This window comes from Danio aesculapii, chromosome 21 (genome assembly GCF_903798145.1).
Source record: "Danio aesculapii chromosome 21, fDanAes4.1, whole genome shotgun sequence".
Classification (NCBI taxonomy): Eukaryota; Metazoa; Chordata; class Actinopteri; order Cypriniformes; family Danionidae; genus Danio; species Danio aesculapii.
Genome location: NC_079455.1, coordinates 4,257,193 through 4,278,276, shown reverse-complemented (window position 1 = coordinate 4,278,276; position 21,084 = coordinate 4,257,193). Strand labels below are relative to the sequence as shown.

At 36.5% G+C, this 21,084-nt stretch overlaps 1 protein-coding gene across 1 annotated transcript in view; it reads right to left on the bottom strand.

The window, feature by feature from the left end:
* The window catches only part of gabra6b (gamma-aminobutyric acid type A receptor subunit alpha6b), a 52,815-nt gene that overhangs the window by 15,787 nt on the left and 15,944 nt on the right, over positions 1–21,084 (bottom strand). Inside the window, exon 8 of the mRNA XM_056447093.1 lies at positions 8,726–8,976. Coding sequence (XP_056303068.1) covers positions 8,726–8,976 — 251 coding nt within the window. The remainder of the gene's footprint in view (positions 1–8,725; positions 8,977–21,084) is intronic.

Genomic DNA, 21,084 nt, shown 5'->3' with positions numbered 1-21,084 from the left:
AATAATAATAATAATAATAATAATAATAATAATAATTTAAGGTCAATATTATTAGCACCCTTAAAAAATGATATGCCTTAGTAATACATTAACGACATCAAATTAATCAAATAATCAGCGAATGAGAAATAACTGACAGAAAAAGCAATAAAAACAGACAAAATCTCTAAAAATTGTCATAATTTCAAGATTAAAACTTGTAGATTATTTAAACAAGGCAAATGCATTGATAACCATTACTAATGGTGTACATATATTTTACAATCAGTTTAAACCAGTCATTTCGTCCTCTTTGAGTATATAGTTTTTCAGAGTCATTTAGATTAGAATGGGCGGGGCTTAAGTTCCGTATCGACATCACACCGACACGGCTAAAGACTCATTACAGTAGCAATTCATTCAAACCACTCTGAGTCGACTCTTTTATAGGTGAATCAATAGTTTTAAACACGGTGCACTTTCAGATTTAAGCTTTAGCTGGATATTTGACTTCACTTAGAGCTGTTACACACTACATGGAAGGTCATTTTCAAAACCCCATAATAGGAGTTCTTTAACACTATTAAACACAGTTTAGCCTTGTGAGCAGTGTGGTTACAATGGAAAACTCTACTTGTACATTCCAATTTCTGTTAGCTTTCAAAACTGTCATATCTAAATGAAGGCAAAATGCTTAAATTATTATTATTATTTATTGATTTTCAAATAAAAAAGCTTGTTCTTCCAACTTGCCAGTGGATATCGCTCTAATTGTAATTTCTGACTCAAAACTATTAAATGCAACATAACATGTTATGTGTTTAGTTTAATAATACTAGTAGGTCATAACCAGTAGGCAAATGGGAAGCATTGATATCAGTAAACAGATTTTAAATGAGTCTTTGCGCTAAGTGAACAAGGTTTATTTATGGCTTTTATTTGAAGCTCTTTAGCCCTTTCCGGCTGAAAATAATAATAAAAAAAAAAAGTTTTGGCACAAAGCAAATGTGTTGACTCGGTTCCATCATTGAGCAGGTTTCCAAGCTGTGAGTGTCAGCTGCAGATCACTGTGTCGCCCCTACTGCAACGTGAAATCGCCCAGGGAGCACCTGGCTCATGCTGCCATAATACCGCAGCTATTTTTGACACCGCAACAGGCAGCACCTCACTCGGGCTAAATATCCACGCCAATGGGACATTCACACACTTTTGTCTCTGGCTCACTACATGTACAATTGAAGTCGGAATTATTAACCCCCCTGTAAAATGTGTATTCTTTTTAAATTGCACTTTAAGATGAATACTAGTATCTTGTGAAATAACTAGTTAAATATGATGTGCTGTCATCATGGCAAAGACAAAAGGATTAGTTATCAGAAAGTAGTTGTAAAGACTATTGCCAATAAATGGATTGAAATGACAAATCATGTCTCGGTTAAACAGCACTTGGGAAACATTTTAAAGGCAACACCAAATACAACTTACCTAAGTCACATAGCTACTATGCAGATATATAAAAAATTACCGTATTGAATCAAAGCTGTATATGGCATGGTTAACCCTTGTATATTGTTCAAATTAACTGACCTTTGGTTATGTTGGTGGCTGTTTTTGCCCCACTGACTTCCATTATAATGACATTTTTTTTTGATTGCACAGCCTTGACACCATATATTCATGCATTCCTGATTCATTGAGTCATTTTTACTGTTGATCATCAGTTGGCAGAATTTACCCTTTAGATAGGCCAGTACAAATAAGTTTCTGGCTTTAATATGAAGTTCTGTGGAGTAAAACAGCAGTTTATAGTGTGTGTGCAGAAATACACCTACTATGTTTACTATGTTCTGAGAGTTGAGGTGCTTACTGTATTTTGATTTTCTCAAATGTGCAGTATCAATGTAAGTGTTACTCTCACACACACGCGCATTATACGTCATATACAGTGAATCCAGAAAGTATTCATAGAGCTTCACTTTTTGCACATTTTTTTTATGTTGCAGCCTTATTCCAAAATGGATTAAATTCCTTTATTCCTTCAAAATTCTACCCACAATACCCCATAATGACATTGGGATTTAAATGAAATTCATTAAAAATCACATATACACATGTATTCACAGCCTTTGCTGTGAAGCTCTAAATTGAGCTCAGGGACATTCTGTTTCCACAGATAATTCTTGAGATGTTTCAGCAGCTTAATTGGAGTTCACCTGTGGTAAAATCAGTTGATTGGACATGATTTGAAAGGGCATACACCTGTCTATATAAGGTCCCAGGGTTGACAGTGCATGTCGAAGCACAAACCAAGCATGAAGACAAATGAATTGTCTGTAGACCTCCGAGACAGGATTTTCTCGAGGCACAAGGCTGGGGAAGGTTACAGAAAAATTTCTGCTTTTCTGAAAGTTCCAATGAGCACAGTGGCTTCCATCATCCGTAAGTGGAAGATGTTTGGAACCACCAGGACTCTTCCTAGAGCGGGTCAGCAATTCAGTGATCGGGGGAGAACGGCCTTAGTGAGGGAGGTGATCAATAACCCGATAGTCACTCTGTCTGAGCTCCAGCGTTCTTCTGTGGAGAGAGGAGAACCTTACAGAAGGACAACCATCTGTGCAGCAATCCACCAATCAGGCCTGTATGGTAGAGTGGCCAGACAGAAGACAATCCCTGCCTGGAATTTGCCAAAAGGCATCTGAAGGACTCTCAGACCATAAGAAACAAAATTCTCTGGTCTGATTAGACTGAAGTTGAACTCTTTGGAGTGAATGCCAGGCGTTACGTTTGGAGAAAACCAGGCACTGCTCATGACCAGGCTGATACCATCCCTACTGTGAAGCATGAACTTTCATGAACTGAAAGACTAGTCAGGATATGAATGCAGCAATGTACAGAGACATCCTGAATGAAAACCTGCTTCAGAGTGCTCTTGACCTCAGACTGAGGCGACAGTTCATCCTCCAGCAGGACAATGACCCAAAGCACACCGCCAAAATATCAATGGAGTGGCTTCACAACAACTCAGTGAATGTCCTTGAGTGGCCCAGCCAGAGCCCAGACCTAAATCCTATTGAACATCTCTGGAGAGATCTACAAATGGCTGTACACTGTTGCTTCCCATCCAACCTGATAGAGCTTGAGAAGTACTGCAAAGACGAATGGGCAAAAACTCCCAAAGACAGGTGTGCCAAGCTTGTGGCACAAGATCAGTTTTGTGCGTAGAATTTTGAGAAAATAAATGAATTTAATCTATTTTAAAATAAGGATGCACTGTAAATCAATATAAATCCAGAACCTAAGCTTTTTTTTGCACTGAAACCGATGATGAACAGTAAACATGACTAATTTTACCTTCTCCCAACATGAAAAACCACCAATAGTCAAAAATGCATGATTATATGGTGTCATGGCTTTGCAATCAAAAAATTGTAATTACCGTATAATTAAAGTCAATGGGACAAACGCAGCCACAAACATAAGGAAAGGGTAGTCAATTAGTGCATTGTTGATTTTTTTTGACAATTTTCAAATTATTTCAAATTATTATGTGTCAAAATAAGATTTGTCACCAAAAATCATGCCATATGCGTGAAAGTTGTGGCCAAATTAAGACTGAAAATCTAAAACATTCTCAACAGCACACAAGGGTTAATTATATGATGCAATGAGCAGTTTAGCACTGCTACACTCCATATTACATTTACCTCTGCATAATGTTAGATGAACAATTGATTACTTGTCCCATTCGTAGGATGTTTTGGTAATTGTTGGCAGAAAAGTGAGTTCACTTCATTGATCGATCGATCAACCGTTCATCTGGTTACTGATTTAATCCTCTGAGCACAGCTGTTATTTAATTAACTAACAGAAGAATGCTGCCTTTAATTCATTTAAAGGAACACTCCACCATTCTTTGGGAAATAGGCTCATTTTGCAAGAGTTTAACATTTGAGTCTTACCATTTTTGAATCCATTTAGCTGAGGACTTTTAGCTTAGCATAAATCATTGCATTGGATTAGACCATTAGCATCTCACTCAAAAATTTCAAACTTTAGTTAAGATTGATGGAAAATAAAAAGTAGCTATTTTCTAGGCCAATATGGCTAGGGATTATACTCTCATTCTGGAGTAATAATTAAGTGCTGCTGCTGTTCCATGGCTGCAGTGGGTGCAATGACATTACGCAGCACTGTAGCCTAGATACCTAGCCTGTGACTATTTGCAGAGTAGAGTTCCTAGCCATATCAACCGAAGAAATAGCGACTTTTCATTCTCTGTTGTCCTTAGTACACAATGAAACTACAGAAGACAGTGTTTCCTCTAGGATTTACAACGGCTATACGTCGTGTTTGCTGGCCTCACGCATCTGTCACAGTCAGCCAGTCAGTCAGTCAGTCAGTACGTAACCTTAAAAGGTTAAACAAATGACGCACAGCACTACTACGGTTACAGAAAAGTTCGCGCTGTTATAAATCACTTACCCTTTAATACGTTTTGGTGCGATTATAACCCGCTATTAAAAAAATAGAATGTTTTGAATGAGAAGCTGTAATGTAGCCGTGGCGGGATGAATCTTGGCGTGGCGACCCACCATGGAAGAATGAATGTAGCGGAAACCATGGAAGAGTCATGCTTTAAATTGAAAAATTATCATTTTGAGTGTGATGCTAATGGTCTAATCCAGTTTAATGATGTATGCTAAGCTAAGCTAAAAGTGCTGGAATGTATTCAAAAATGGTAAATCTCAACTACAGTGGGTACGGAAAGTTCTCAGACCCCCTTAAACTTTTCACTCTTTGTTACATTTTTTCCTCATTATACACACAGCACCCCATATTGACAGAAAAACACAGAATTGTTGACATTTTTGCTCAGTATTTAGTAGAAGAACCCTTTTGATCTAATACAGCCGTGAGTCTTTTTGGGAAAGATGCAACAAGTTTTTCACACCTGGATTTGGGCTTTTCTGCCATTCCTCCATGCAGATCCTCTCCAGTTCTGTCAGGTTGGATGGTAAACATTGGTGGACAGCCATTTTTAGCTCTCTCCAGAGATGCTCAATTGGGTTTAAGTCAGGGCTCTGGCTGGGCCATTCAAGAACAGTCATCAAGTTGTTGTGAGGCACCTCCTTCGTTATTTTAGCTGTGTGCTTAGGGTCATTGTCTTGTTGGAATGTAAACATTCGTCCCAGTCTGAAGTCCTGAGGACTCTGGAGAAGGTTTTCATCCAGGATATCCTTGTACTTGGCCGTATTCATCTTTCCCTCGATTGCAACCAGTCGCCCTGTCTCTGAAGCTGAAAAACACCCCCACACCATGATGCTGCCACCACCATGCTTTACTGTTAGGACTGTATTGGACAGGCGATGAGCACTGCCTTGTTTTCTCCACACATACCGCTTAGAATTAAGACCAAAAAGTTCTATCTTGGTTTCAAGAGAACAGAGAATCTTATTTCTCATCATCTTGGAGTCCTTCAGGTGCTTATAGCAAACTCCATGTGGGCTTTTATGTGACGGGCCACTCTGCCATAAAGCCCCCCTGCAGTGATGGTAGACTTTCTACAACATTCTCCCATCTCCCGACTGCGTCTCTGGAGCTCAGCCACAGTGATCTTAAAATTTAAGGGGGTCAGAATACTTTCTGTACCTACTGCATTCCAAAAAAAAAGGAGTGTCCAAGGCTAATTCAACTCTTGCTGTAATTCTTACCATCAGTAAATCACATTTAATTTCCGATTCCATTTTCAAGATCTGTCCATGCAGTCTTACCAATGAATGACATTCCCCTGAACGCAACTATGAGCAACTTCACAGCACAGACACATATGCAAGAAAGTCACAGGAAGTGCGAACAGGCTTCAGCAATCAAGGTCAAGCAAACGTAAACACTTCCACATTCCTACAGTTCTGAAGACGTACCAAACAAAAGCTGAGCCGCAGTCACTGCCATTATCCCCGTGACTTTACATGAAACGGAAGTCTGACTGTGACTTCACACATTAATGTACTGCGTCTACCCCCTACAGCAATCACGCAAGACACAGAGGATAGATCCCTTCGCTTTGTGCCTGGCATGGCTGTTTTGCTACATTGAACCGATTATGTAATCTGCGGCTAGGGAGGCCACTGGCTGTCTCTCTTCGTCTAGTTGTTGTCACAGGGTTTCTGCAGGTTTCATAAAGTCTAATTTAAGACCTTTTAAAGACCATTATTAATGTAATTTCAGACTTATATATGGGGCTAAACACTATAAGGATTTTTTTCTAATGTAAAAGGAAAAAGTTTTTACAATCATCATTAAAGAAAATGTCCAATTTAGTATTCATTTTCCTTCGGCTTAGTGCCTTATTTATCAGGGGTCACCACAGTGGAATGAACTACCAACTATTCCGGCATATGTTTTACACAGCGAATGCCCTTCCAGCCACAACCCAGTACTGGGAAACACCCATACACTCTCACATTCACACACTACAGCCAATTTAGTTTACCCAATTCACCTATAGCGCATGTCTTTGGACTGTGGGGGAAACCGGAGCACCCGGAGGAAACCAACATCAACACAGGGAGAACATGCAAACTCCACACAGAAACTCCAACTCCAACCAGCTAATCACTGAGCCACCGTGCCACATAATTAAGTTATTTCTTAGCCACATATTTTAAATAATGTGTCAAACTCTGGTTTTATAGATGCACTTTTTTCAACTTAAAAAAGCTAAATATACGCAACTAAATAAATTAAACTGGATATATAAAACTGTCCAGTGTCTTCACCATAAATAAATGGAGAACTTTGAAACAAATGTTATTTTAAGGAAGATAATTCAACTATATTAATAAATAGAGCTCAAATTAAACTGTTAGTTAAAAGTTCTATTGAGACGGTTTGCTATTGATTAGATGATTTCAGCCTGAATGAGCACAGTAGCTTTTCATGGCTATCGGAAAATTAAGACCTGTTTAAAACGAAAATTTAAGATTTTTTAAGACCATTATTATTAATATTTCTTTTTTTATATATATAAAACCTAAATATAGGCAACTAAATAAATTTAATTAAATATATAAAAACCATAATAAAAGGAGAACTTTTAAACCAATGTTTTTGTAAGGAAGATAATTAAACTATTTTGATAAATATAAGAGCTAAAAAATGTACTATTTGTTAAAAGTTCTACTGAGATGGATTGCTGGTGATTGGATGGTTTTGGCCCGAATGAGCAGCTTTTTATGAACACAGGAAAATTAACACCTTTTTAAAATGATTTAAAGGCCTACAACACAATATTTCAATACATTTAAGGCTTTTTAACACCATTATGAATGCAATTTCAGACTTTTATATGGGGCTTAGCACTATAAGATTTTTTCTAATGGAAAAGGAAAATATTTTTACTATCCTCATAAAAAAATGTAAAATTTAATTATTTCTTAGCCACATATTTCACATAATTTGTCAAAACAAGCAAACTCCGGTTATATAGATGCATCTTTTTCAACACAACATTTCCTTTTTTTAAATAAAACCTTAAATATATGCATCTAAATAAATTAAATATATAAAAACCATAAATAATGGGAGAACTTTTAAACAAATGTTTGTAAGTAGGATAACTTAAACTTTATTTGTAAGTATAAGAGCTACAATTTAAACAATTTGTTAAAAGTTCTATTGAGATGGATTGCTGGTGATTACACGATTTCGGCCTGAATGAGCAGCTTTTCTTAGACGTAGGAAATTTAACACCTTTTTAAAACGTTTTAAGGCCTACAGCACAATATTTTGATAAATTAAAGACTTTTTAAGGCCATTATTAATTAAATTTCAGACTTCTATATGGGGCTAAACATTATCAAGATTTCTTCAAATTTTTACTATCCTCATAAAAAAAAAAAAGTCAAATTTAGTTATTTCTTAGCCACGTTTCAAATAATTTGTCAAAACAAGCAAACTCTGGATTTACATTTACCCTTTTTTTTAAAAAAAAACAGCTAAATATATGCTACTTAATTAAATTAAATGTATAAAACTGTCTGTCCAGGTCAGTGTCCTCACCATAAATAATTGGTGAGTAGCCTGAGTGAGTAGCTTTTCACTGACATAGGAAAATTAAGACTGATTGATTTAAGTCCTACAACACAATATTGCTGTAAATTTAAGACTTTCAAAGGCCTAAAATTTAGCTTTAGCAACTTAATACTTTTTAATACTTTTTACCCCTGAAAAAACGAATTGCAAAATTGTTCAGCTAAGCTAAAAGTGCTTGAAATTGATTATACAGTATGTACTATTAATTATCGATATAGTTTTTGATGCTAATGGTCTAAATCAATTGGTGATTACACGATTTCGGCCTGAATGAGCAGCTTTTCTTAGACGTAGGAAATTTAACACCTTTTTAAAACGTTTTAAGGCCTACAGCACAATATTTTGATAAATTAAAGACTTTTTAAGGCCATTATTAATCAAATTTCAGACTTCTATATGGGGCTAAACATTATAAAGATTTCTTCTAATTTTTACTATCCTCATAAAAAAGAAGTCAAATTTAGTTATTTCTTAGCCACGTTTCAAATAATTTGTCAAAACGAGCAAACTCTGGATTTACATTTTAACTTAATTTGTTTTTTATTTACAGAATTTAGCCCAAATAAATTGTTCACAAGCCCTCCAATGAATCATTTTTTTCAGTGTGTGTCAGTTCAAACGGGATAGTGTAGATGAATAAAATAAAAATTACCAAAACGACTTCTCCATCACTTCTGGCAGCTGCTGCGGCAGCGGCGGCACGTGCAATGTTGGCTCGCCGAATTTCCTTATTGGCCTGCAAGGTGGAGAAATAGTTGACGGCGGCAAACTCGATGAGGGCAGAGAAGACAAACGCGAAGCAGACGGCGATGAACCAGTCCATGGCGGTGGCGTAGGAGACTTTTGGTAATGAGTGACGGGCGCTAATGCTCAGCGTGGTCATGGTTAGCACTGTGGTGATGCCTGTTGGGGATACAACAAAAAGAGAGCGAGGTTAAAACAAGTTAGCTTGACTGATCCTATAAGGTCTTGGTAAAGATGATCTGTTCTGTGTTTGAGATATTGAAACCTCAACCTAATTCATACTAAAAACTCATTAGTTGTGTCCCAAATGGCACACTAAACACTACACTATATACTATGTACTTACAGTATACACTAAACAATGTAATGTAGAGTTTAGTGTCCTCCCAAATGGAACACTAATGTTTTTTTACAAAACAGAAACTAAAATCATTTCCCAGGCAACATTAAACGGTTGCCAAATTAGTGAAATAAATGACCAAACTACAGAGAAGGGTATAAACGGAGGTCAGAGCCAGCTCCAAGTGGGTGGGACTTGAGCTCTGAGTAGGCTGTACAAACCTCCTGGAGTTTTCCTTTATTGTCTTGTATGTGTCATAAAGGTGCAATCTTTTGTGTTTTATGAATGTCTAGAGCTACCACAACCCTAAACCTCTCACTTGAAGGTCACCAAGCCTACTTGCAGTGTAATCCATCCCACTTGGACATCCCCGGGCTGCAGCGATACCTACTTGAAACTACCAACTAGTACCTATCAATAAAACAAACTAGGTAATCCAACCTTAGTGGCTCCCTTTCTACTATGTGAGCAAAACTGCGACCGTTGAGTGCATGAAGTGCTGCGCATGGTTATATGCATTATAATTTATCAAAATTTTGTTTTTGTTGCTAATGGTCTAATCTGATTCAATGATCTATGCTAAGCAAATCTAAAAGTGCTAGATATTATGCAGCGCTGTTACCTAGTTAGCAAGCTGGGGACTATTTTCAGGAACTGCATAATGTGCAAAACTTGCTAATGTGTAGCCTATTATAAATTATCGAAATTGTTGTTGATGCTAATGGTCTAATCCGAATGAATGATCTATGCTAAGCTAAATTAAAAGTGCTTAATATTATGCATTGATGTTACCTAGTTGCCTAACTGGGGACTCTTTTTAGGTGCTGCACATGACTATACGGTATGTACTATAAATTATTGAAGTTGTTTTTGTTGCTAATGGTCTAATCCAATTCAATTATCTATGCTAAGCTAAGCTAAAAGTGCTTTATATTAAGCAGCGCTGTTACCTAGTTAGCTAGTTGGGGACTATTTTCAGGTACTGCATATGATTATGTGTATTACAAATTATCGAAAATGTTTTTGATGCTAATGGTCTAATCCGATTCAATGATCTATGCTAAGCTAGGCTAAGCTAAAAGTGCTTTATATTATGCAGCGCTTTTACCTAGCCGCCTAACTGGGGACTCTTTTCAGGTGCTGCGCTACTATAAATTCTTGAAATGGTTTTTGATGCTAATGGTCTAATCCGATTCAATGATCTATGCTAAGCTAAATTAAAAGTGCTTAATATTATGCAGTGATGTTACCTAGTTGCCTAACTGGGGACTTTTTTTAGGTGCTGCACATGATTATACATTATGTACTATAAATTATTGAAATTGTTTTTGTTGCTAATGGTCTAATCCAATTCAATGATCTATGCTAAGCTAAGCTAAAAGTGCTTTATATTAAGCAGCGCTGTTACCTAGTTAGCTAGTTGGGGACTATTTTCAGGTACTGCGTATGATTATATGTAATACAAGTTATTGAAATTGTTTGTGTTGCTAATGGTCTTTTCTGATTCAATGATCTATGCTAAGCTAAACTAAGATAAAAGTGCTTTATGTTATGCAGCGCTGTTACCTAGTCGCCTAACTGGGAACTCTTTTGCGCATGATTATACAGTATGTACTATAAATTATCGAAATTGTTTTTGATGCTAATGGTCTAATTCAATTAAATGATCTATGCTAAGCTAAGCTTAAAGTGCTTTATATTATGCAGCATTGTTACCTAGCTGGGACTTTTTTCAGCTGCTGCATATGATTATATGTACTTTAATTATCAGAATTGTTTTTGATGCTAATGGTCTAATCTGATTCAATGGTCTATGCTAAGATAAGCTAAAAGTGCTTGAAATTATGCAGCGCTGTTAACTATGTAGCTAGCTGGGGATTCTTTTCAGGTACTGCACATGATTATGTGTATTACAAATTATCGAAATTGTTTTTGATGCTAATGGTCTAATCCGATTCAATGATCTATGCTAAGCTAAGCTAAGCTAAAAGTGCTTAATATTATGCAACGCTGTTACCTAGTTGCTTAACTGGGAACTCTTTTCAGGTGCTGCACATGACTATACAGTATGACCTATAAATTATTGAAATAGTTTTTGATGCTAATGGTCTAATTCAATTAAATGATCTATGCTAAGCTAAATGTGCTTTATATTACGCGTCATGCCTAGTTGCCTAGCTGGGGACTATTTTCAGGTGCTGCGTATGCTTGTATGTAATACAAATTATTGAATTAGTTTTTGATGCTAATAGTCTAATCTGATTTAATGATCTATGCTAAGCTAAGCTAAAAGTGCTTTATATTACGCAGCATTGGTACCTAGTTACCTACCTGGGACTATTTTCAGCTGCTGCATATGATTATATGTATTTTAATTATCAAAATTTTCTTTGATACTAATGATCTTATCCAATTCAATGATCTATGCTAAGCTAAGCTAAAATGTCTCCCGTTAAACCTGGAGATCAGCTGAATTGATGCAAAAATGGTAAAACTCCAGTTTAACTGTAGGGAAACTGCAAAATAAGCCTTTTTTAAAGAAGAAATAGAGTGTTCCTTTAAGCTATTTGAAACATAAACACTGTTATGAAGTATATCCAGTCTAGGTATAGTCCATGAATGGCCCCTGTGTCTCTTATGTTGCCAGTCAGGTCTTGCCTATACAGTATATGGATGTAATTTTGTTCTCAGTTCGGTTTCTTATGTTTCCTGTACTTGTGTTGTTGTTGTTATTATTAGTAAAAGAAAATGCATTCAGACCCATGTTTCAGAGTTGAGCACTCTGACAAGAACCACCATAAAATGGCTGATGGTAAAGCGAGGGGATGGGGGGCAGTGTTCAGTTATTTCATAATGGATCATAGAGCCCCATGGTTCGCTGGTGCGTGCTGGTTCTATTGAATAGGTCATTTACTCAGAGCTCTGCATGAACTCCCATGGAATAGCTCCAGGATAAATAATAGCCATTAGTTGAGTAAGGACTGAAAAGCCTCTGAGATTCAAAGTGATTTGTCCGAAAGATGACAGATAACATTGTTTAACACGCTTTGCAGTGTTTTATATTACATCTAAATCCTTGCATCTCTTTCATAAGTGTTGTGTTAAATAATAGAGTATATTTATAGAATGCTTCCCCAAAGGAACAGAGTTTTTATAGGGAAGAATGGCCTTGCTATATTTCATTTGGTTTGTTTTTTCCTTAATGTTTGGAACAATGCAAGAACAAAAACTCTTTTGTTAGTAACTTATTTTCTTCCTTGCGGTTCAATACATTAGTAGTACTGACAATTCAATTAGTGCATGTGTGTGTGTGTATACAGTATATAGTGGAATATAAAAAAAGTTGCTTAAATCTTGGGCTTGACTATATATATAATTATAGATATATGAGATATTCTTCAAGCTCGGATGACTGTTGGAATACAGCTACTGAAAAGTACCAGCTATTAAAATTATATTATAACTATGGTTGCGCGATAATAGAAAAATATGCGATATTGTTGTTGAGCATTGCAATGACGATATTACTTACAAGATACATATACATATATATATATACAGTTGAAGTCAGAGTTATTAGCCTGAGATTTTTTTCTTTTTAAAATATTTCCCAAATGATGTTTCACAAAGCAAGGAAATTTTCACAGTATGTTTGATAATATTTTTTCTTCTGGAGAAAATCTTATTGGTTTTATTTCAGCTAGAATTATAGATTATATAGATTATTCGATAGACTACAGAACAAACCATAGTTATACAATAACTTGCCTAATTACCCTAACCTGCCTAGTTAGCCTAATTAACCTAGTTAAACCTTTAAATGTCACTTTAAGCTGTATAGAAGTGTCTTGATTATTTACTGTCATCATGGAAAGTTATTAGAAATGAGATATTAAACTATTATGCTTAGAAATGTGTTGAAAAAAACAGTGGTTGGGGAAAAAAATAAACAGGGGGGCGAATAATGGATGGATGGATGGATGGATGGATGGATGGATGGATGGATGGATGGATGGATGGATGGATGGATGGATGGATGGATGGATGGATGGATGGATGGATGGATGGATAGATAGATAGATAGATAGATAGATAGATAGATAGATAGATAGATAGATAGATAGATAGATAGATAGATAGATAGATAGATAGATCCATCTATTGACAAAATCGTGTATCATGAGATTGGTATCGCAAATCGTACAGCATTGTGAGTCAGGTGAATCGTTACATCCCTATTAATTCCACATTCTCTGAGCTCCTTCTTGTACTTCAAGAGACTTCTACAAACTCTCCACATTCCAAATGCAATGCTGTACCACTTGGACTAGCAAGTTGAAGGATTCGGATTTCTACTTTCCAATCCGTCTCAGCATGGATCAACGTTTATCCTTTTCTCATCATCCTGTTTCTCATTATTTTTTATTAAAGATGATTATTGAATAATGAATAAAGTTAACACATTGCTTAAAATAAGAATGTTCAGTGCATTTGCATGTCACTTTGTAACTATTTTCAGGAGCCACCGAACCAGGTCAGAGGTCACGGAGACCTTGAGTGGAACTGAGGGCTGAGGACTGGGAGCAACTGTTTCTGTTATTTCTATGAGTTAATACTATCTAAAATGTCTAAAGTGATTCTGCTATTCGTACAGTTAATTCTTTTAAGGTGATTTTACTTTTTATTCAAGATAGACTTTGTGTAGTAAGGATATTATAACTGCCTGAATGTTGATTATACCGGTTTTTAACCAGTTTTGATAAGGACGGCTGAGAGTACACTCAGCCTTGGATAAGAAACAGATTGTACTTTAAGTGTGTGTGTTCTATTTGATTGTGAATCCGTTTTACAGGTCTGGAGTCAGCTCTAAACAGTCTAGTGGACGTCTGACGTTTATGCTTAAGATATTGTTCAGAATTATACGCACGCACACACTTGGAAATTTTCCTATTCTTATCTGTGTTTTAACCACTCAGGTTAGAACACCTATATGTGTGACGCAGTTAATGACGTGATGTGAGAGTTTAATTGTTACTGATTTGGGATTGTAAGCAGAGCGGCCTGGGAACTCATTGTGAGTGTTGAAACTGGCTTCTGCTGATGAAACTGCCATCTTCAGTCAACTTTATTTATTTATTTCAATCTCTGACTCCGGCTCTTCTTCATCTGACAGACTGGTCATTCCTTGGGTTAAACCTGTATACTATCCCTACAAAGTAGTTTACAACTTCCTGTTGACAGCACACACTATGACATCACATATGCTGTCATTTAGCTTTCTCTTTGCTAGGATTATTTATGTCATACTTGCTATCATCAATCTAGCAACATCACATAGATATCTCCCTTTGATAAAGGTACGGTTCTTCTATTTTTTTGACCACCTGTTATTTTAAGGGCAAAGGTGCTGCTGATACTATCTGCCAAACTATCCATGGCAGGAGACGCTTGTGTTTTTGTTGTGTGATCTATAGGGCAAGCTCATGGTCAATGGGTCGGGCAGATAGACGAAAAGATATGTTTTTCATCCAAGGAAGGAAAGAGACTGTATTGGAGAGAAAGAGAGCGATAGGGAGAGATATATAATATTCTCTGTGAGGACAGTAAGGATGAAACATGCCCGGCTCTTAATAGAGACAACAACATTTTTATGGCGAGCACAAAGCTTGATTCTGGATGACTAAGCCAAATAGAGACGTAACATTATAAATGGAGCTAATGGGAAGCTGAGCTGTCGGGGATCAGGTTCGCTTGTAGAACCCAGTAATAAAATTCAGTACAGACGGAGCTGAATAAACATGCTACGTCTATATCAATACTGGGCCTTAAAGGAATTGCTGGCCCAAATCGTAATTTATTCAACCTATACGAATGGGATGAACAGTGCATGTCAACCTCAGAATGTCAAAAGCACCATATAATAATCATTAAGCACTTGATACAGACCTATCAGTTTTCAAGTTGTCTGAAACCATAGAACAGGGGTCACCAATCACGGTCCTGGAGGGCCGGTGTCCCTGCAGGGTTTAGCTCCAACTTGCCTCAACACACCTGCTTGATTGTTTCAAGAATACCTAGTAAGACCTTGATTTGCTTGTTCAGGTGTGTTTGATTAGGGTTGGAGCTAAAATCTGCAGGACACCGGCCCTCCAGGAACAAGTTTGGTGACCCCTGCCATAGGATAAAAACACTACAAACAATGATTTTCTCACTTTTTGTCTTTGGTCTTTGGTCCATATATCTACATTGTAAAAAATATATTTATTTTTTATATTTGTACAGAACGATTATTTATTAAAGATATTATTTAGTTGACTTTACTTAGAATAGTGAGCAAACCCATTGGGCTCTATGTTAATGATCTAGGCGCAAAGTCTAAAGCGCTTGGCGCAAGAGCATTAAGGGCATGGTCGAATCCACTTTTGCTATTTTATGGATGGATAACGCTCTTAAAATCACAGTTTAAAAAGCAACTTGACGCTCCTAAAGAAGGTTGTAGACATTACATTGTTAGACAACCAACCATTAAAAATGTGCCACTGAATAATTATTCAAATATTATTCATTGAATTACAAAACATTAACTTATTGAATCATTAAATAAGAATGGCGGTGCATGCCGCTGTTGCGACCCCAGATTAATAAAGGGACTAAGCCGAAAAGAAAATGAATGAATGAATGAATAAATAAGAATGAGATTTAAAAGTAAATATAATGATTTGTCATTTGGTGGTGACATGAAGAAATTCCCCCTTATGTGTAAAGCACTTTGAGTGCCCAGAAAAGTGCTATATAAATGTAAGGAATTATTATTGATATTATTTGCTCATCTGGATTAATTTTATATTCACTCACCGGCCACTTTATTAGGTACACTTTACTCGTACGGGGTTGGACCCCTTTTGCCTTCAGAACTGCCTTAATCCTTTGTGGCAAAGATTAAACAAGGCACTGGAAATGTTCCTCAGAGATTTTGCTCCATATTGACATGAGAGCATCACGCAGTTGCTGCAGATTTGTCGGCTGCACATCCATGATGTGAATCTCGCATTCCACCACATCCCAAAGGTGCTCTATTGGATTGAGATATGGTGACTGTGAAGGCCATTTAAGTACAGTGAATTCATTGTCATGTTCAAGAAACCAGTCTGAGATGATTCGCACTTTATGACATGGTGCGTTATCCTGCAGGGGGTAGCCATCAGAAGATGTGTACACTGTGGTCATAAAAGGCTGGACATGGTCAACAACAATACTCGGGTAGTTGTAATATTAGTAACTTTCTGTAGTAGTAGTTGGTGTAGTACTTGGGATTTATTAATATTGTTGTTGTCAGTTATTATTACTGTTGTCCTTTCTTTCTTTTTACTGTCACTATGACTATCATACATTACAAGCATTGTTGTCATTCCTTACGACTGACTGGTTTCTTTCTATCTGCTTTATTTATTTCTATGATACTTGCTTCATTTATTGACTGTTATTGTCCCTTATGTATGTACTCTGACCTGTCCACCAAGTTACCTTTACATGCACACACACACACACACACACACACACACACATATACGGTAAAGTCTAGATTGGATATGCAGCCAGACGGAAGTGCGATTGGCACATTAATATAGCAGCATTTTTTATGACACTGTATAACAATATTTAATATTTTTACAGTACTGTGACGGTTGGATTTAGGGTTGGGGCGGGAGAAGGCTTTAAAAAATACAATTTATTGGGTAATTTAATAGATAACATAAATAATACTCGGTACAACTGCTGTTTTTACATTACTGTGACGGTTGAGTTTAGGGTTGGGGTGGGAGTAGACCTTAATAAAATACAATAAATGTGAAATTTAATAAATAATAGAAATAATCCTCATTAACTTCCAGCCGCAAACATATCCGATCTAGTAACAACCCATATACACACACACATCTGCCAGTACCTGACTGTAGTGTTGTTGTTTTTGTTGATGTTTCATTTTTTTTGTATTTGGATGATCCCAATTTGTGTATCTTTTTGCATATTCTAATAAAAAAAGCCTCTTACAAATAAAAAAAAAAAACAATACTCAGGTAGGCTGTAGCGTTGATCCTCAATTGGTACTAATGGGCTTAAAGTGTGCCAAGAAAATATCCCCCACACCATTACACCACCACCACCAGCCTGAACCATTGATACAAGGCAGGATCTATGCTTTCAAAAAATTTGGATCCACTAGTCTAGACTAATTTGATGGATTCTGAGCAGGGATGTAAATGTAGCGAGGAAACAAAAAGAAAGCAAAGACACTCACAAGAATCCTTAGGGCAAAATAATGCTTTTAAGGGCAAAACTCTTATCCAAATTAACCTCAGTCAATTACACCTCTAAACCAAATGCTTTGGGTTATTTCAGCTCTTAGTGGTAGAAGATTGTGATGTAGAGCGACTACAATGGATATGGACAGTGCGTCCCTCTACCTATTCATCTCCACTAGCTAAAGCAAGTCATTTGTCAGAACCTCTCGCTCCTTTTTCTATTTTACACTGTATTAAGTTGTCTTTCACGTCTCTTTTCACAGGATTCACACTCTCACCTCAGAACCCGTGACAGAACTGAGAAACATACTGTAGGTTAGTCACCTCTCCACATGAGCGGTGTTTGCATGCTGAAACAACTCTCTGGTGTAACTAACACCTCGCTCAGAGAAAGCCATTTTTATACTATAGCTGTCACTTTGTCAGCAAAAGATTAACATATCCAAATTAACCCATTTAAGTCTGCTGGCAACTCAGTTTGGGGTGGGGGGTGGGGGGGGGAAGCATCTATGAGAGTTTTGAATAGTGCCCCATGTTGTTAGTGAACGTTCAAATATTATTCCAGAAATGTTTCACCCACTTTACCCTCTGCAAAATGAATACGGCAGCTGGCAGGAGCTTTAATTGTCTCATCCTGATGTGTTGTCTCGGGCTGATGTGTTTCTCTCATAGAGAGAAAAAAAAACTTTAGCTGTAGGTTATAGATTCACTTTTAATTGCTTAATGCACTCATTATGATGGCCCCATTGAATCACAAGTGGGAGACCACAAAGACAGATGTTTCATTCAATCATACAGAGTTAAATAGCTGAAAAAACTATGACAAAGTAAACATTAAAGGAACAATCCACTTTTTTTGTGGAAATGGGCTCATTCTACAACTCCCCTAGTGTTAAATAGTCAAGTTAATAATTTTTGAATGCATTCAGTCGATTTCCGGGTCTGGCTGGAGCACTTTTAGCTTAGCTTAGCTTAAATCATTGAATCAGATTAGACCATCAGCATCAAAAACTATTTCAATAATTTATTGTGTGATGTGATATGGCAACAACATTCCTTGAATTAACGACAGAGTGACAATATAGTTTACATAATAGTTGCTAGCCATATCAACCAAAATAAATTTTATTTCCATCACTTATAGCTTAGCTTAGCATAAACAATTGAATCGGATTTGATCATTAACATCAAATACTATATCAATAATTTATTGTATATATAAACATACGCAGCACCTGAAAATAGTCCCCAGCTAGGTAACTAGGTAAGAGCGCTACTTAATATTATTGTGCCTACTGCAGCTGTGATTGATTTGATTTAATGCTAGAGTGACAATATAGTTGCTAGCCATATTAACCAAGAAAATATATTCTTTTCATTTTCTGTCGCTTTTATCTTAGCTTAGCATAAATCATTGAATCGGAATAGACCATTAGCTTCAAATCAACTTCAGCAATTTAATGTATATAATCATAGGCAGGGGCAGCACGGTGGCGCAGTGGGTAGCACAATCGCTTCACAGCAAGAAGGTTGCTGGTTCGAGCCCTGGCTGAGTCAGATGGCATTTCTGTGTGGAGTTTGCATGTTCTCACCATGTTCGTGAAGGTTTTCTCCGGGTGCTCCGGTTCCCCCACAAGTCCAAAGACATGTGGTACAGGTGAATTGGGTATGCTGAAATTGACTGATGTAAAAATGGAAACTTTTAATTTTCGATCATTTTTAGCTTAGCTTAGCATAAATCATTGAATCATATTAGACCATTAGCATCAAAAATGATTTCTATATAATCATGCATGCGCTTGCAAATAGTCCCCAACTAGGTAACAGCACTGCATAATATTATTGTACCTACTGTAGGTACTGCAGCAAAATTCCTTGATTATAACGCCACAATGACAATAGAGTTCCTAACCATATCATTTAAGAGAATATCAACTTTTCATTTTCCATCGGTTTAAGCTTAGCTTAGCATAAACCATTGAATCGGATTAGACCATTAGCATCAAAAACAATTTTGATAATTTAAAACATATATAACCACATGCAGCACCAGAAAATAGTCCCCAGCCAGTTAACTAGCTAACAGCGTTGTGTAATATCATTGTGACTATTGCAGCTGTGGTACGGCAGCAAAATTAATTGATTATTACGCCAGAGTGACAATATAGTTCCTAGTAATATCAATCAAGAGAATATCAACTTTTCATTTTTCATCAGTTTTAGCTTTACTTAGCATAAACCATTGAATCAGATTAGCCCATTAGCATCAAAAACTATATCTATATAATCATACGTGCACCTGCAAATAGTCCCCAACTAGGTAATAGCACTGCATAATATTATTGTACCTACTGTAGTTGTGGTACCTCAGCACCTCCTGTACCTCGGTACCTCCTTTATTATAACAGGAGAGTAATAATATAGTTCCTAGACATTTTAATCAAGAACATATCAACTTTTAATTTTCCGTCCCTTTTAGCTTTGCTTAACATAAATCATTGAATCGGATAGACCATTAGCATCAACTTTTTTTTTTTGATCATTTATTATATAGAATCATCTTCACCAGAAAATAGTCCCCAGCTAGGTAACTAGATAAGAGCGATAATTAATATATATATATAAAAAGTTCCTTGATTTTTAGGCCAGAGTGATGATATAGTTCCTAGCCAACCATTAAACTTTTAATTATTTTTTTCACTTTAGCTTAGCTTAGCATAAATCATTAAATTGAATTAGACCATTAGCATCAAAAACAATTTCAATAATTTATATTAAGCATACACAGCATCTGAAAATAGATGTCCCCTGAAAATAAAATCCCCTGCTAGTTAACTAATGCTGCCCAATATCATTGTTACTGCTGCACCCATGGTCCGGCAGAAAAAATTCTTCCTTGATTATTTCGCCAGAATGACAATATAGTTTTGACAATATAGTACTTTTCTGTCACTTTTAGCTTAGCATAAATCAATTAATAAGTTTAGACCATATGCACCATGAGACCAAATATTTTTGAGCGAGATGCTAATGGTCTAATCCGATTGAATAATTTATGCTAAGCTAGGCTAAAAGTGCTCCTGTCCGAACCTGAGATTGTCTGAACTGATTCAAAAATAGTAAAAATCAATTGTCAAATCTGTAAAATGAGCCTGTTTAATTATATGTTACGTTATTTTAGCATGTATTAAGGTTTAACCCAAGATATCTCTATCATTTCGTTCCATCAAATCTGAGTGATCTCATGTTTGTATAACTGTGCTCTGATTTTACGTGGAAAACTGAGCCAACAGAGGAAGGAAAGGAAGAGGATCTCAATATGTTTGCTTTTATCCTGCACCGCCACAGAACAAGGGCCAATGCACTTTAAGTGATTTAGGACCGTTGCCAACAGCTGCCAAGAAGAGTGCATTAAGATAATGAAGCAGAGTGGAGATCTACATAAAAACCAACAGAAAAAAAAAACGAGTATCATCTCATCGAGCTATAAATGACTGCTTAGCAAATTCATCTGGATTCCTTTTGTTTATGAAGAAACACAATGATGTATATTCATGCTGGCACCATTTTTTATGAGAACTTTCAGCCTCAGTCTAACAATTCACAACTCTTCGCTTTAAACTG